General features: G+C 36.2%; 1 protein-coding gene across 1 annotated transcript in view; it reads right to left on the bottom strand.

Annotated features, from left to right (window-relative positions):
• The window catches only part of ASXL2 (ASXL transcriptional regulator 2), a 129,813-nt gene that overhangs the window by 8,947 nt on the left and 102,668 nt on the right, over positions 1-18,198 (bottom strand). Inside the window, exons 9-12 of the mRNA XM_030858207.2 lie at positions 11,335-11,498; positions 7,450-7,546; positions 5,037-5,142; positions 2,007-2,724 (exon numbers count right to left, since the gene is read on the bottom strand). Coding sequence (XP_030714067.2) covers positions 2,007-2,724; positions 5,037-5,142; positions 7,450-7,546; positions 11,335-11,498 — 1,085 coding nt within the window. The remainder of the gene's footprint in view (positions 1-2,006; positions 2,725-5,036; positions 5,143-7,449; positions 7,547-11,334; positions 11,499-18,198) is intronic.

Here is an 18,198-nt window from a genome sequence, read left to right as displayed (position 1 = left end):
TTATTTAGGTAACTAGTCCTATTACCCGTTTATATAGAATAAATGAGATGTTATATATTTTTTTAAAGTACAAAAACCACACAAGCTTTCTAGGCACTGATAACAATTCAACAATTTAACTTATTGAGAAGCCCTACCCTGGTATAGCAAAGGAATTAGATTCTTTCTGTTATAATTGTATACTGAATGGAAAATACATAATGTCTGTTTGAGTTGTCCATCTCTCTATATACATATATGTACACATTTTATATTGTAGATATGCATATATAAAATAGATATATGTGCATATATAATCTTATACACATATACATATATAACATTTGTAATAAAATTCAAATTTTGTTTTTCTATTTAAGTTTTGTTTAAAAGATTTTGTTCTGTTATAAATTACATTAAGCTTTGTCTAAGAAAATGGGATTTGAGATAGGGTCTAAGGTAAGAGTGTTACTAAAGCAACTTCTGGTGGAAAGTTTTTGGGGAAGTGAGAAAGAAGTGAAAGAAAGGAAAGAAGTTAAATAACATTAACTTGGTCACAATGGATTTAAGTTTTCAGTGTAGAGTCTCTTTGGATTAGCAGAAAGATGAGGAAATAGAAATGATGGTTCTTACCCAGCGTCATTTATATAAAGTAAAACCTAGACTATAACTCAGCTCTCAGGTTTAGAGATAAGTTCTAATTGACACCCATTAAAGAAAGGTTTCTCATATTTTTAAAAGAAGAATACAAGTGATTATCATAAAACTCAGAATCTCTAGCAAAGCATGACAGTGTATGCTAATGGTAGAAAAATATCAAAAAAAAAAAAAAGAAGAAGAAAAAAGGAGAGATTCCTAAGTGCTGCAATCACAAATCTTAAAATTAAAAAGTAATGAAGAACATCATACTATTATGGTGCAAAATGAGAGAGAGAAGTCCCACAGTGCATGAAACAGGTCAAGTACTAGTAACTGAGTGTTTCCAAGGGATATTTCCAGGTAGGACTTTGGTTAGTCTAAGTTGAATAAAAAAGGGAAAAGAGTATTTCTATTTGGCTTATTTTGTTTTACTTATATTCTAATGTGAATGAATGCTACCCAGCGCCTGGGTTCATAGTAGACACAACAGTGTTAATAAATACTATTAATAAAATTAAGAATGAACTGCAAACTGATATTAGGCACAAGCCCAAGTACACACTAAGGTAGTGACACTGCTATAGAAATTTAAAAGATCTGATATGCAGCAATATAGGGCTAAAACACAATTAATCACATATCCTAAGCAGTAGAGCTTAGCAAGGCTATTCCATCTTACTAAGGTCCCTCAAGTGACCAGTGGTGACTCATGGCAGCCACACACATTTCCTTTAAAAGGTTGGAACTAAAAGGTAGTTCCAGGCTCTCAGAACATCAAATCAGTTATGGCAGCAATAATTAACACATCATTGACCGGGGATTTTTGTAGAAACTAATGCCTGTGGCCGTAATATGTCTCCAGTCAATAAAGTGTTAAATATCATGGCTCTTGATACAAAGATGTGATCTCTTAATCACATCAATGACCTCCTCCTGTTTATTATTATACTTATTATTTTGTCACATGAGACAAAATACTTTCCATAACTGTCTTAAAATACAAGAGTAGCCAGCAGGGGTGTGGGTGGGGGTGGACTGCATTAGATATTCAGATATCTGAATAAGTATTCAAACCCCAAAAAGGATGTGTGAGGACGCAGTTCTTTTATTTATGATTTTTTTTTATTGGAATACAATTGCTTTACAATGTTGTCTTAGTTTCTGCTGTAGAACAAAGTGAATCAGCTATATATATACATATAAGGATGCAGTTCTAAATGCCTGTTTCTTAATAATTTGACTCGTGTATGACCACAGTTACATGCATATCAAATATATACAACTGCTTCTGCATTAAGAAATACCACAAATATTTGAAACTTAGTAGGTACAACCAAAAACTTAGTGTTCAGACCATCTTTCTTTTTCAATTCTTCCCGCTCTCTTACCTTGAGAGGTGGTACTTTCCGCACCTGGAACCTGTCCCCTCTACTGAGAAAGGGCTGTGGGGAGACTGGAAATGGCTGCTGGTGCTGGCGATCCTCAGTGACACGTGGTCTCTTCTCCCAGCTTGTAGGGGCCTCTTCTTGGGTGACAGAAGGTTTCCTCTTGAGATTTTCTGGGCTGTGATCAGCCAGAGCTGATGGAGGCTCTTTCATAGTGGTCTCCTGTAGACCTGCTTCTACTATGGGCTTCACTACTGTTGTTTCTACCCCAGGGCTCTTGGGTTTGCTCAGGGATGTAACTAAAGCTTCTTGGCTTTCATTTTTATTATAATTTGAAGTTGTAGTGAGATGACTCTCTTTCTCAGACTTCTGTTCAGCAGAGGCAACTGGCTTTTGCTCCAAGAGAGCCTCATCCTTTGGGCACTTGATGGGAGGGACGCTGCTAAGCTCATCTGTATTGGGAGCTGAGGAAAGCAGGGGCTCTGGGGATTTGGACTTTGGCTGCATCTTATCTTGGCTTTCATGCTCTTCTTTTCTGACTGGTGATGGCAGCTGTAGTACTTCTTCTTTAGACACTAACTGGGGAATTACTGAGACTATATTGACAGGAGAGGCCTCTGAAGGAAGCATGGATTTTGGTTGCTCAGCTGGGGTTTTCTTTACTTTGGGATCGTTGGGTGAAGCTGTCAATTTCTTTGAATCTTCAAGGCTCAGGCCAGAACTAAAAGGTGGAAGAAAGAAATATTGTAGTTGAGAAATGGCCTATGTTATTGAATATGAGATAACGGTGTATGGCAATGCCTAGAAGAACCTGTGACACTTAGTAGGTAATTTTCATATATCATCTTCACTATTATTAATATTAGTGAAGGGTCTGGAGCCAGAGTGCCTGGATTCAAATCCTAGCTCTGATACCTACTATCCATGTAATAAGTAAGTGACTAGCCTTCTGTATCTCAGTTTCTTTAATTGTACGTTGTTGCTATTATGAGTAACTAAATTAATGCATGTACAGTACTTAGAATAGCACCTAGCACGTAATAAAACCTCAATATAATGTTAATTATTATTACTTCTGCTTACAAAGGGGCTACATTGCCTAGAGGCATGGATCACAGACTACCCACAGAGAAGTTAAAGAAGACAAAGACCCATGTACCCTGGGACTGTGGGTTTGGACGGTGATCAGCTCTACTCTGCAGTACCTGTAGAAAGCCTGGCCCAAGAAATCCAAGGGACCCAGGGGAGACAGTAGGAGAGGTGGCTGTCAATATTCGCTAGAGGTTGAAAACGAGAACTCTGAGTTTTTGGAAAGCCTGTTTAAATTTCACTTGGTATAGCTCTAAAATTCTGAGATCAAGTGCCTCTGAGCTGTCCTGGGAGTGAAGACCAAGTGAGACTTCCACAGTGTGGCCTGGCTAAGAGCTAGGCTACCCTGCAGGGGTTACTAGAGACTCCTCCTACAACAAGCAAAAACAAGATAGCCCTCTTTGGTGACTTCAATAATCAGTACCGCACCCCTGAGATGGAATGGCTGAGGACAAATCTGGACAGTAATCAAATACAGTCCTTCCAAAAAGCTGGCAAAAAGTAATAGCTAAAAACAGAAAGACCCAAGAATGGCTGTAATGCTCCATCTTATAAGGAGGGAATGAACAATATTTATGGAATAACTGCTGCCTATAAAAATGGTCTAAATGTATTCACCCTCGTTTCTGTAGAAAAGCTCAAAGCTCATACCAAGAAGGTAGAAAAATTGGTGTACGGCGCTCTTCATCTCATTAAGAATCACTTCTGAAATGACCATGAAGGGGATCAATGAACACTACATGGAGATAAGGAAAAGAGCCATTCGTTCTCAGTATCCTTAAAGGCTGCCATTAGGTAGGAAGGGAGACTAACAGACAATTAAAACTCCGGGTGTTCAATTCTATTTCAAACAATACAGCTCCACTGTCATCAATTTAAGTGTCCCCATTAAGATTTTTTTTTTTTTTTGGCTGCACCGCATGGCTTGTGGGACCTTAGCTCACTGACCAGGGATTGAACCCGGGGCACAGCAGTGAAAGCTCCGAGTCCTAACCACTAGAACACCGGGGAAATCCCCCCATTAAGATTTTTAAGATTTTTTTCTGTTAGGAAAAAAACTGACTCAGACTATATAGCCCCTTGAGAAAAGGGTCTGTATCTTGTTTCAGCTATGAATATCTCCCAGTGCCTTCTACATAAGAAAGGCTGTTTAATTACACGTTGAATACAATGGTCCATATTACAGGATTCCTTAGTGATTCTGGATAAGTTATCCTATTGTGGGATAACTGACTACAATAAAAAAATATATAGAACTTCAGTATTCTTATGTATTATACAGTTACTGGAAGAAAAACCAATCTATTCAAAGTAAGGACTCTAATTCAAGATAATAAAATCTTTTTTTTTTAATAAAAAAAAAGAAACCACACCATCTACAATGGTAATGTGTTAAGAGTCAAGGACTGGGACTTCCCTGGTGGTCCAGTGGTAAAGAATCTGCCTTACAATGGAGGGGACACAGGTTTGATCCCTGGTCAGGGAGCTAAGATTCCACATGCTGAGGGGCAACTAAGCCCGTGCGCTGTAACTAATGAGCTTGAGTGCCTCAACGAGAGAGCCCGTGTGCTCTGGAGCCCATGCACCCTCGAGCCCATGCGCCATAACTAGAGAGAGAAAAACCCGCACGCCACAACTAGAGAGAAGCCCGTGCACCACAAGGAAGAGCCTGCACACCAAAATGAAGAACCCATGTACCACAACTAAGACCCGACACGGCCAAATAAATATTAAAAAAAAAAAAAAAGTCAAGGATTATGAGTAATCCAACTCTGTGTACCTAAGATTCGTAGGAAAAAAAAATTTTTCTTGGTAAAAAAGAACTAGTGGAAAAAAATGAAGGAAATCGCAGACTAGATTTTCTGGAAAGGTAATAAGATGAAGCACCACATGACGTATGTATAGGAATTAACACTGGTTTATAGAACCTGTCTTGATATTTACCTCTGACCATAGTAGCTTTCAAAAAATTGTTCTTTCCAAGGCTCTACTTTTTTCTCCTTCTCAATCTCTTGTCGAATTCTCACCTGCATCTCAGGTGTAAACTCACCTGTATGTAGGGGGAAAAAAAAGATATTCAATAGAAATACGCTATTTGCTACTTTCAACTATTTGTAAATCATGACAGACTCATGCAGGAGTCAGAATACTATCACATGAAAGTAACAGAAATTCCCCAAAATTCCTCATTGTAAGGGGAACTACCTAGGAGCCGTCAGGTGAAATAAAAACCCTTGCACGCCACTCCATGTAGTTGCCAGTGCGCAGCTGAAGTTAACTGGCCACTTCTCTGGGCCTTCCTTGTAGCAACCCTCACCTCTGCTTCAAATATCATAGTCCCTCTAGATTTCTTACAAACCTTGAGTCTGTCATTTCTTTTCCACTGGAAAAATAGTCATCTGGTCATAGGCTTTCAGTAAATAATGCCACTGGACACTTTATTATTAAAAAGTTCTGTTTCTCCAAGGCAACCTGTGTTTTAGGCCTTTTAGCTCTAACTGCATAATGAACAGTTATGGCCCTGCTTAAAGACATTTGAGGTTCCAGTAAAAAGGTAGGTAGTAGGAATTCCCTGGTGGCCCAGTGGTTAGGACTCTGTGCTTTCACTGCCGTGGGCCCAGGTTCAATCCCTAGTTGGGGAGCTAACATCCTACAAGCCGCACGGTATGGCAAAAAAACAAAAAAAGTAGGGAGTTATTTTGGAGGTGTCAGTTTTCTAATTGTTCCAGAAAGTGTACGAGTCTAGTGCCCTAGCAACAAGACACTCAATATGCCGAAGACCCAGCTGCTCTGAATATGCCATTTATCTTCAAAACTACCAACCACACCTCAATTCTTCCCACTCCATCGGCAGAGAACAATGAATGTGCTTGGTAGGCCATCGTCAAACCTGTGACTCAGACAGGCTGTTTTTTTTTATTCTCTAATACCCAGGACATTAGAGAATAAGAAGTGGAAATGGCAGATTTGAAGTTTAAGACCTCCTGGGGGTAAGAAGAGGGAAAGGAAAAGTGTTAGAGGACAGTGGATATCACAGTCCTAGGCATATGAGTGGGAGAAGAGGGATCTGGCGGTCAGAATCCAACCCAGAACTTCTGAATTTCTACTCTTTGGTTGTGTCTACTGTGCTTGATAGAATGAGGAATAAATAGTATTGAATTCTGTTCACATGTATACAGTGTTCAAAGTTTTTGCTGCTCACGAAATATGATCGCATGACTACAGGTATAGCAGTGACTGCTCATATGCAAAAAAAAAAGTAACATAATAATCAAGGTATCACTGTTGATAATATCTACTTTTAAAAGTTGGGGAGTAGGGAACATAAATCCAAATTATTCTAAAAGAAAGTACTGGTAACAGGTATGTTTTAAAGTGCTCATGTGATTCTGACTCAGAAAAAGGGGGTCTCTGCTCAAGGAAATCTTTAAGAAAGAGAAAGGTTGAAAGTAATCAGTAAGAGATCCCTTCTACACAGAATTTGCCCTGAAAAGAAAAACAGGAAGGGAAAAGTCAACAACTACTGTGAAAAGTAGAGATATTAAAAAAACCCACTGACGTGCAGGCAAAACAAAATCATTGTTTTTGGGGCCCGGATGTCTGTATTTTAAAAAAATACCACAAGTGATTATAATGAGCAGTCAGGGTTAAGAACTGCTAATAGTGACTGATACTACACGCTACGCAGTCAATCAATCACTTTTTTATGCTTTGTAATATACCCTCTATAAATCTGTTAGATCAGAATTAGAAACACGGCAAAGCAGTAACCACAGGTAGCAATTCTTGATCATAACCTGTATTTATTAAAATGCTCTGGCTGCTACTGAACTGTATGCTGCAAATGGGTGAATTTTATAGTACGTGAAACATTTCTCAAAGCAGTTTTTTAAAAAGTTCTTAGTTTTTTAGATTCTTTTTACTGTTAGTTTCATTGAGATTGGGCAGCAAGAAAGAAGTTATCTCACTGCTTACCAAACCATGATTCACAGCACCATAAAATAACTCTAATTCTATATTCTGCTTATTAAAATTTCAATTCTTAGGCATTAAGCTAGAATTAATGAAACAGAATCTTTAGGAATAGGGCCTAAAAGTCTATATATTTTTTAGTTTACCAGGTGACTTTAAACCCTTAAAGAAACATGCTGCTGAACTCCTCCTGGAGCCAAACCTGGTTACATGCTCTAAATAAAAGTCTAGCAATGTGTTTCACATAGAATAGCTAGTTCTACCTTATGAAATGTTCTATCTTTTGCTTTCCAAAACTGGGCAAATACCCACTGAGGCTCAGAGGTGCAAATATGCCCTCCAAGTGCATACACATCCTAGGAGACACGTAAAGTTGAACACTTACCTTCTGAAAGTCTTTCCTTCCAGCCTTGGGCTGCTGAAGTGAAGAACTCATTATTAAGGGCTGAGCCATTTAACTTCATCAGACCATCTGGACCAACCTGGGTCAAAGAATAAGCCACAGAAAGCTTAGAAAGAAAGCCAATTGTATCATGTGGAATTTGACGTTCCTGTCCTTTTAGAAAAGAATGTGTGTAAGTCAAATTTTACAGAAACATGACTGTATCATACCATGCTGCTTATTATGGACACTTCTATTTTATAACGCAATATTACTTTTTTTCTAAAAAACTTCTTTCCTGTTTACCTCTCCTCCCTTCTTCCTCTCCTTTCAATTCCATTCCCCACTGGTTAATTATACTCAAAGAATCATCTGCAAACAAATACATATATAAGGGGTTTTTTCTGAGAGGTTCATTATTTGTTTTACAAAACTGTGACCAAGTTACATACACTACTCTGAAACTTACTTTTCTCACATAATACAAGTGGAAGTCTCTCCAAGTCAACTGGCATAGTTTTAGCTCCTTTATAATAGCTGCAGATTGTTTCCCTGTATCAATGTCCCTCAATACATTTACCAATGTCCTGATCATAAACATATATTTTGTTTCCAGTGCTTTCCCATAATCAACAAAGCTGCAATAAGCATTCCAGTAAAGATGAATATACTAGTGCTTTTTTCTATGGAATAGGTTCTGAAAGCAAAGAAATATTTGTGTGTGTGTGTGTGTGTGTGTGTGTGTATAACTAAAAGACTATTAGATTATTTTCCAGAAAGGCTAATAAAATAATTCACATTTCTCCTAGAAATACACGAGCATACTCCTTATCTTGTGAACAAGAGATATTAACATGCTATTTAATTTTTGCCTATTAATGAGTTTGAAATGATTAAAATTTCCTTCATCCTGACTGCTAGAGTTTTGTGTATCTTTTTGCATGTTTATTGAATATTTAGATTTGCCATCTAGTGAAATGCCAATTCCTATTATTTGCTCATTACTCTATGAGGATGCTTATTTTTAACTATCTTGTAAGAATCCTTTGCATGTTATACATAGTAAAACTGCCACGTACTTTAAAGATATTTCCTCCAATCTATCTGTTCACTGACTTGATTTGTGATGTCTTGCCAAAAGGTTTTTTTTTTTTTTTAAGATTCTTCTCTGCATTAGAGATTTTATTAACTGTCATTCTGCCCAAAGTTCATATCTAGATTTATACCAGAATCTCTATGCAGATTTTTCATTAATAAAATGATCTTGGGCTTCCCAGGTGGCGCAGTGGTTGGGAGTCCGCCTGCCGATGCAGGAGACGCGGGTTTGTGCCCCGGTCCGGGAGGATCCCACGTGCCGCGCAGCGGCTGGGCCCAAAAAACTGAGAGGGGGGAATTGCCTTTCCAATTATTAAGCATACCACACAAAACCACTGCAATCAAAACAATTATTACTAGCATTAGAGTGAATAAAGAAATGAGTGAAAGAGGAGAGAGTGCCTATAAATATAAACTGCCTGTAAATGAATAGAATATGTAACAAAGATGGTATTTCAAACTGAGAGAAAAAGACGGTTATATAAATAGGTACTGCTGGAACAACTGGCCATCTAGTCGGTAGAAAATACGCTGAGCCACAATTTCAGAATAATATAAAAAATATTCTAGATGGATTAAAAAACTAAATTTAAGCTTAAAGTCATAAACAATTTTTTGAAGAAAATTTAGGTAACTATTTGGACATCCTAGGGATTAAGGAACTCAACTCACTTTATTTTCTAAATCTATCTGGGCCAATATTATTTTCCCCTGGCCCTAGAGCAGAAATTGGAAACTTTTCCTATTAAGAGATAGACTACGAATAGGCCATATACCCTCTGTTGCAACAACTCAACTCTTGACACTGTGGCAGAAAGTAGCTATAGATAATATGCAGAAACTAATGGGAGTGGCTGAATGCCAATAAAACTTTATTTACAAAAACAGGCAGTGGGCTGAAATTGGCCTGTGGGCTACAGTTTGCTGGCTGCTGATTTGTACTCTATAGATTTGGCAGAGGAGTAACAGGCTTCCCTATGAGGACAGGTCATCCAACATCTCCCTGAATATTCCAGTGCTGTGCAAGTTTCTCCAAAACAAGTCAATCCATTCTACAATTTAATAGCTCCAACTGTTTAAAAAAATGTTATTTTAACCACAAATTTGCTTCCTGGAGAAACGAAGAAGTTTACCTCTTCCAAAGACTGGCCTTCAAATATATCTGAAGAGAGATGTTTTAATCCATGCCCCTCCCTTATTCCTTTCTCTGGTCTAAATAATGTTTTTCGACTGTTCATTGTTGAGTACTCCATATACTAAAAGATGGTTTCCAATGTTTCATGCTAGTAATAACCAGAATTTTTGATAAATTCCAAATTTCATCTGACAATGAAGCAGAATTTCATTAATAAATTCACTAATAATTTCACTAATAAACTCCATATTCCATAGTCTCAGATTACTATGTCCTCCACCACAGTAACTGAAAAAGACAGGCAAGTAAGCTCCTATTAAAAATACCCCACAGGAATGGGAAGTTGGGTAAGTTTTAAGGTCCCTTTTAATTCCGAAATTACATGTGGCAATTCTCCTTCTAAGACAGGATAAGGGCCATTAGTCAAAAGACAGTTCTGAGGAACCCACACTAGAATTCTATAGATATATCCTCTGTTAGATGTTGTGTTATTAGTCCCAACCTAAAATTTGAGTCTTTAAAAAAGATGAGAGCAATCCTTAGCAAGAAGAGAAGCTCTCTAAAAACTCTGCCAAAACTTCAGTCTCCTAACTTGTTCTAACCAAGAACTGGGCATCCCCAAAGCTATAATTTCTCCAAGGAGTGTTAAGGTGGGGAGAGCAGCAGCTGGGAAGGATCAGTTTTACTTCTTTGTCCCTACTGCTGGTAGTGTACCTGACTTATCTGAACTCCCCAGAAATAGAATCTGACCTTTCACAGGTGCTGATTCATAGCAATATGAAACTGATATCAATATAATCTAGTAGAAGAATGATTTTCAGAATGAGGAAGATTTAGTTTTGACTTTTCTATAGACTAGGGAATATATCTAGTTTTCTTACTGTAAAACCAGGGAAAACAACTCTCTCTCATAATGTTTTTATAATAATTAGAAAAAAGTGGAGTGCCTAACAGATTACTTAGAACATAGGTACTTCGAAATAATCATTAATTAAAAAAAAAAATCTCAGAATTGAACAAACCTCACAAAATCATAATGATCCTTTTGCAGAGGAGGAAACAGAAGATCAAAAGGGAGAGTGACTTGCTAGTCACTCCTTCCTTGATGAAAGCCTAAGTCTTAGACTTTTGCCTTATTCCTGACCAACCTAAACCTCTCTGGTCCCTGCCTAGACTCTTCCAAACCTTTGACATTTCTTCTGGGTACTGTTTTGTTTTTTTAAGGAGTATAACTTATATTGGATTTCAAAACTTATTACTGAAGCAATAAATGTTTGTTTTAGAAAAATTTAACAAAAGAAGGAAAAATTAATTAACATTCTTAATCCCATCAAAAATCCATTCAAAAACCCCAGTGTAATGCCTTAAGACAATTCTTCCTCCTGAACTATATTCTGCGGATGTCTACATCCTAATATGATAGCTAGACAAATTTTATTCCATAATCTTGACATTTCTGATAAGAGGGTTCTTTTCCTTTATGAGCCTTACAGGGCCAACCTATTAAGAAATATTATTTCTTGTTTAACACCTTTGATATCACTTCTTTACAGGAACACACAAAAGCCATTTAAAAAGTCTTAAGGAGTTCTAAAGGTAATGATTGAAGGAAGCCCCAGATGGGTTATAAAACTGCTGATATGCCTGAAAGAACGCACCTGTCGATCCACCTCTGGAAGTAGTAGAAGCAGTCGCTGTTGGCAATCTCCAGGAAGGACTGAAAAGGTGTGTTTGTTGATTAGTGCTCGTAGGTTTGTATTAACCAGAATGGAGTCTGGTGTCTCAACATCAATTTCAGCACATTTAGTCCTCTTCATTTGCCCTATAAAAATATGGAAAAGAATCACTTGGGCCTCCTTCACATTCCTGTTTCTAGCTAAACTATACCTTCCTCTGCAGTGCAAAAAAACCACGGTTGTAAGTACTTTAAAATATCACACTGTGAAGAAGGTAACATTTAAGGTTCTCAGAAATAAACAAAGCCAAGTTTTGTTCGTTCATAAAGGATAAAAGAATATAAGTTATCTTCCCTGCAAAAATGGAATAAAGTCTGTAAAAGTACATCTTTTCCCATACTAAAAATACATTTTATGTTTGAGACTCGATCATTTCTCAATGGCACTAGGGAAGTTTATAATAAATAACACATACACAGAATGACTAAAAAATGGAAAAATTCAAATATATATATAAATCATACTGAGGCTCTTTTTCCCTTCCCGTGATAATTATTTTCATCAATTTTATTTGCATTAGCTAAAAATGTTATGATTGAATAGCTTAGCAGTCAACAGAAAATCTGTTCACAATAGGAAGGTTTCAGTCTTTCAAAAACACTGATGGATTTGAGTACAAAGTTTAAAACTTTTGCACCAAAAAAAAAAAAAAGACTAACTTGGAAAAATATCTGCAAGCCATGACAAAAGGTTACTATTCTTTTTTTTTTTTTCCGGCTGCCCTACGCGGCATGCGGGATCTTAGTTCCCCATCCAGGGATCGAACGCATGCTCCCTGCAAAGGAAGGGCAGAGTCTTAAGCACTGGACCGCCAGGCAAGTCCCAGAAGGTTACTATTCTTGATAGTAAATGTGCATCTATAAATCAACATGAAAAAGATAAACATCATCAAGAGAAAAATGAGCAAAAGGAATGAACATGCAATTCATAGTTGACTAACCATAAACAGCTGCTAAGGTATTAATATTTAAAGAAATGTCAGTTAAACTAATGAACATGTTTTGTCTATCAAATGGCAAATATTGCAGTATAGTGATGGAACTATTCACGGAAAAAGCAAAAACCCCTTTCAAATAATGCTGGTGGCGCTGAAATCAGTATAATCTTATTAGAAGAAAATTTAACAACACACAGCAAAATTTTAAGGTGCATAGGAATCTAAGATCCATAAATTCTACAATTAGGAATACTTGCATAAAGTTACACAGTCCTGGATGTGGGTAACCTCTGGCTCCTGGCACAAACAAAAGTCATCTCCCTTGATAGGAAAGGATTCCCCTTAACTTAGGCCCATAGGATTCCTACAAATTAAAATCCAGCACTGCCTCACAAAGATTACCCTAACAAACCAGGAGGTATGCCAATATGACAGAAAATAAGCAGTAACCAGAAATAAAAGATTTAGACCTAGAAGTACTACTATCACTGAAACTGTCACATACATAGAATACAGAATAGCTATGTATAAAATAATTAAAGAAGTAAAGAATGTAATTGTAAAGATGAGGCTAAAATAATCAGGAATGAACAAAAAGACTTTGAAAAACTAAATTTTAAAAATTGTTGAAATCAGATACCATGAGTGGATTAAACAGGAGGGAATTATAGCCAAATAATTTATCCAGAATATAGAAAAGACAGATAAAACATTTTGAGAGCTTTAGCAGAAACATGAATGACAGAATGAGAAGGTCTAATACATGTGTGCTTGATTGGAGACCCAGAAAGAAGAAATTAAGAGAATGGGAAAAGGAAACATTTGAATAATTTTCAGCAATACATTTACCAGAACTGATGAAAACCACAAACCTAAAGATCTAGAAGCAAAACATATTCAAAGCAGGATGAAAAGAAATCCATGCTTAGTAAAACTGCTCATCAAAGAACAAGAAATAGCTTGGAAGCATCCATAGGAAGGGAAAGATTTCCTAAAAAGGAACAGAATAACAGCAAGCATCTTAACAATGAAGGAATCTGTAACAAATGGGTTAACTATAAAATGCTGAGAGAAAATAACCAACAATCTATAATGATATGTATACTAAACTCTCCTTCAAGAATGAACATAAAACAAAGATATTTATAGAAATAAACAAAAATTGAGGGCATTTTCTACCAAGAGACATGCTCTAAATAAAGTTCTCAAAAACCTGTACTACAGGAAGGAAAATCACTGCAGATGGATGGGCTGGAATACAATGGAGAAAGATAGACATGCTTGCATAAAACAATAGCATTCTAGTGCCTGATCTGTGAGATTAAAAACAAAGGAGCGAAATGTCAGATAATAATATTATTTAAGTCCAAATAGAAAAAGATCAGTTCTAAATTGTTATAAAGTACTTCCATAGTTCTGGAAGAAAATCAAGATGGCCACTTTTTTGCTAAAAGAATAAATCTTAAAAGTTCTCATCACAAGATAAAAAAAATGTAACTGCGTGAGGTGATGAATGTTTACTTACAGTGGTAATCATTTCGCACTATATACATATATAAATCATCATGTTGCACACCTAAAACTAATTGAACAGAAATAGAATGTATATGAAACCCAGCAGAGAGAGAAAAAAACTATGAAGGAATTAAAATGAACAACATATAAAAATACTAGCAAACCGAATCCAACAATATACCATGATCATATACCATGATCAAGTGGGATTTATCCTAGGGATGCAAGGATTCTTCGATATATGCAAATCAATCAATGTGATACACCACATTAACAAACTAAAGAATAAAAACCATATTATCATCTCAATAGATGCAGAAAATCTTTTGACAAAATTCAACACCCACTTATGATAAAAACTTTCCAGGAAGTGGGCATAGAGGGAACCTACCTCAACATAATAAAGGCCATATATGACAAACCCACAGCTAACATCATTCTCAATTGTGAAAAACTGAACTTCCTCTAAGATCAGGAACAAGATACAGATGTCCACTCTCGCCACTTTTATGCAACATAGTTTTGAAAGTTCTAGCCACGGCAATCAGAGAAGAAAAAGAAATAAAAGGCATCTGTATTGGAAAAGAGGAAGTAAAACTATCACTGTTTGCAGATGACACGATACTATACACAGAAAATCCTAAAGGCTACCAGAAAACGACTGGAGCTCACCAATGAATTTGGTAAAGTTGCAGGATACAAAATTAATACACAGAAATCTCTTGCATTCCTATACACTAACAACAAAAGATCAGAAAGAGAAATTAAGGAAACAATTCCATTTACCACTGCATCAAAATGAAAAAAATACACAGAAATAAATCTACCTTAGGAGGCAAAAGACCTGTACTCATAAAACTATAAAATGCTGAGCAAAGAATTCAAAGATGACAGAACAGATGGAGAGATATACCATGTTTCTGGATTAGAAGAATCAATATTGTCAAAATGACTATACTACCCAATACAATCTACAGATTCAATGCGATACCTATCAAATTACCAATGGCATTTTTCACAGAATTAGAACAAAAATGTTTACAATTTGTATGGAAACACAGAAGACTCAGAACAGCCAAAGCAATCTTGAGAAAGAAAAATGGAGCTAGAGGAGTCAGGCTCCCTGACTTCAGACTATACTACAAAGCTACTGTAATCAAAATTGCATGGTACTGGCACAAAAACAGAAATATAGATTAATGGAACAGGATAGAAAGTCCAGAGATAAATTCATGCACCTATGGTCAACTAATCTATGACAAAGGAGGCAAGCAAATACAATGGAGAAAAGACAGTCTCAAGAAATTCTCAAGGAATTAATCTCCAAAATATACAAACAGCTCATGCAGCTCTATGCCAAAAAAACAACTCAATCAAAAAATGGGCACAAGATCTAAATAGACAGTTCCCCAAAGAAGACATACAGATGGCCAAAAAACACATGAAAAGATGCTCAACATCACTAATTATCAGAGAAATACACATCAAAACTACAATGTGGTATCACCTCACACCAGGCAGAATGGCCATCATCAAAAAGTCTACAAACAATAAATACTGGAGACTGTGTGGAGAAAACGGAACCCTTCTACACTGTTGTTGGGAATACAAATTGGTACAACTACCATGGAGAACAGTATGGAGGCTCCTTAAAAAACTTAAAAACTACCATATGACCCAGCAATTGCACTCCTGGGCATATATCTGGAAAAAAAAAAAAAATCACAACCCGAAGGGATATATGCACCTTAATGTTCATTGCAGCACTATTTACAACAGCCAAGACATGGAAGCAACCTAAATGTCCATCAACAGAGAAATGGATAAAGAAAACATCGTACATATATACAATGAAATATTACTCAGCCATAAAAAAGAATGAAATAATGCAATTTGCAGCAACATAGATGGACCTAGAGATTATCATACTAAGTGAAGTCAGAAACACAAAGACAAATATTATATGATATCACTCATATGTGGAATATAATTAAAAAGAAATACAAATGAACTTATTTACAAAACAGAAGCAGACTTATACATACAGAAAACAAACTTAGGGTTACCAAAGGGGAAATGTGGTGGGGAGGGATAAATCAGGAGCTTGGGATGAACACATGCACACTACTATATAAGACAGATAACCAACAAGGACCTACTGTATAGCACCAGGAACTCTACCCAATATTCTGTGATAACCTATATGAGAAAAGAATCTAAAGAAGAATGAATGTAAGTATACGTATAACTGAATCACTTTGCTGTATACCTGAAACTAACACAAAGTTGTAAATCAACTATACTCCAATAAAAAAAATTTTTTAAATTATTTATTTATTTATTTTGGCTGCACTGAGCAGCATGTGGGGTCTTAGTTCCCCAACCAGGAATGGAATCTGAGCACCCTGCAGGGGAAGGGCGTATTCTTAACCACTGGACCGCTGGGGAAATCCCTCCAATAAAAATTAAAAAAAAAAAAAGTCGAGGCAAGCCAAAAAAAATTTCTTATTCATTAAAAAAAAAAGGGAAACAAACAAAAAAATCAGGACAACGATCAACAAAAAAATAAGATTGTAGAAACAAGTCCAAATAGATTAACAATCACAATAAATATAAATGGATAAAATTCACCAAAGAAAAAAGATTTACATATTGAATTGAAAATAAAGAAAATTCAGCTAGCTATATGCTGTGTAAAGAGATATACCTAATGTACAAGGACATAGAAATGAACAAAGTAAAAATGTAACAGGCAAAAACTAACCATAGGAAAACTGGTGCACCACTAGTAATATCAAACGAAAGACACTTTAAGTAAAATACTTAATCAGAGATTGACAAGGTAAAAAAAAAAGGGGGGGGTTCAATCCACCAGGAACATTTTCAACTTGAAAATATCTAATATAAGGTAGCTTCAAAATATGTGAAATGAAAACTGATAGAACATCAGGGAGAACTGAACAAAGCCACCATTAGGATAGGAGATTTCAACACATCTCTCTCAATTATTAATAAATCAAGCCATACCAAAAGCAGCCCAAAAAACAAGGGGGGGAAAAGGCTGAACTATTTTTCAGATAAACAAGCTTGATCCAATCTACACAGAATTCTGTGTTGAATAACTACAGTACACTTATAAAGTTCATTATCAGTATTCCAAAAATGCAGGTCTCCATAAATTTGAAATATTAGTAGTAATTATAACAACAATGATCGATGACAGCAGCAGTAAACACATTTATATAGGGCTTCCTAAGTGTCAGGCACTATTTTAAACACTGACATGTATGAACTCATTTATTTTTCATACAACCTTATTTGCATGAAAGAAGATGAATTTTCATTTATTTCTTGGCCATTAGGTCAAAATTAAATATACCATGCCTTCTTTTTTTATAGTTGATTTTTCTTGTTGTGTTATGAAAGTCAGAAATTCTTGGCCCATACTTTAATTTTGTAACTCCACGTTTCAACTGCAATTGAACGAAGACACTAAAATTGTGACTTTAACTGAATTTAAGTAGAATATTGGCTCTATAAGGAAGAAACTTTGTTCTGTTTATCACCACATCTCTTGGGCCCTAAACCTGTGCTTGGCATATTAGTATACCTTCTATAAGTATTTGTTGACTAAATGAATATTTTTATTTTTTTAATTTTTGGCCACGCCACACACTATGTGCAATCTTAGTTCCCCGACCAGGGATTGAACCCGTGCCCCCTGCCTTGGAAGCATGGAGTCTTAACCACTGGAGCACCAGGAAGTCCCAATAAATGAATATTTTTAATCTTTGGCAGTGCGACTGATGCTCAAAGGGCATATTCAGTTTAAGGCAGATACTGTCTCTAAGAAAAATGTACCAATGTACAATCCCACCTAGATTCAAACCAGATTTTTACAAAGAACTTGTCTGAAAATATTAATTCTATTCTCACGCTTAATACTTTGGAAGGGTCTGTCTTATATAAATGAATGTAAAATAACTTTCCTTTAGAATTTTGTTGGCATTGCTGCACTATCGTTTAGCTTCTATGTTGCTGTTGACATGTCTGCCATCCCAATTCTTGAATCTTTATATGTGAACTACTTTTTTCTCTTTGGAATCTTCTCGTTATCCTAGATGTTTTGAAATTTCAAAAGAATGGTCTTGGAACAGGTTTCTTTATGTTCCTGTTTCTTGACAGGAATCACGTACTTTCAGTCTGGAATCTGTGGCTTTCAATTCTACAGAATTTTCTTGTATTATTTCTCTTATCATTTACCTTCCTTTCAATTTCTGTTCTTCCTTTCTGATACTCCTACTATTTAAGACATTGGACAGCCTAGATTGGTG

Source organism: Globicephala melas, chromosome 12 (genome assembly GCF_963455315.2).
Source record: "Globicephala melas chromosome 12, mGloMel1.2, whole genome shotgun sequence".
In the NCBI taxonomy this organism is placed as follows: Eukaryota; Metazoa; Chordata; class Mammalia; order Artiodactyla; family Delphinidae; genus Globicephala; species Globicephala melas.
Note: the sequence above shows the minus strand (reverse complement) of the source record. Positions and strands in the feature narration are given on the sequence as shown.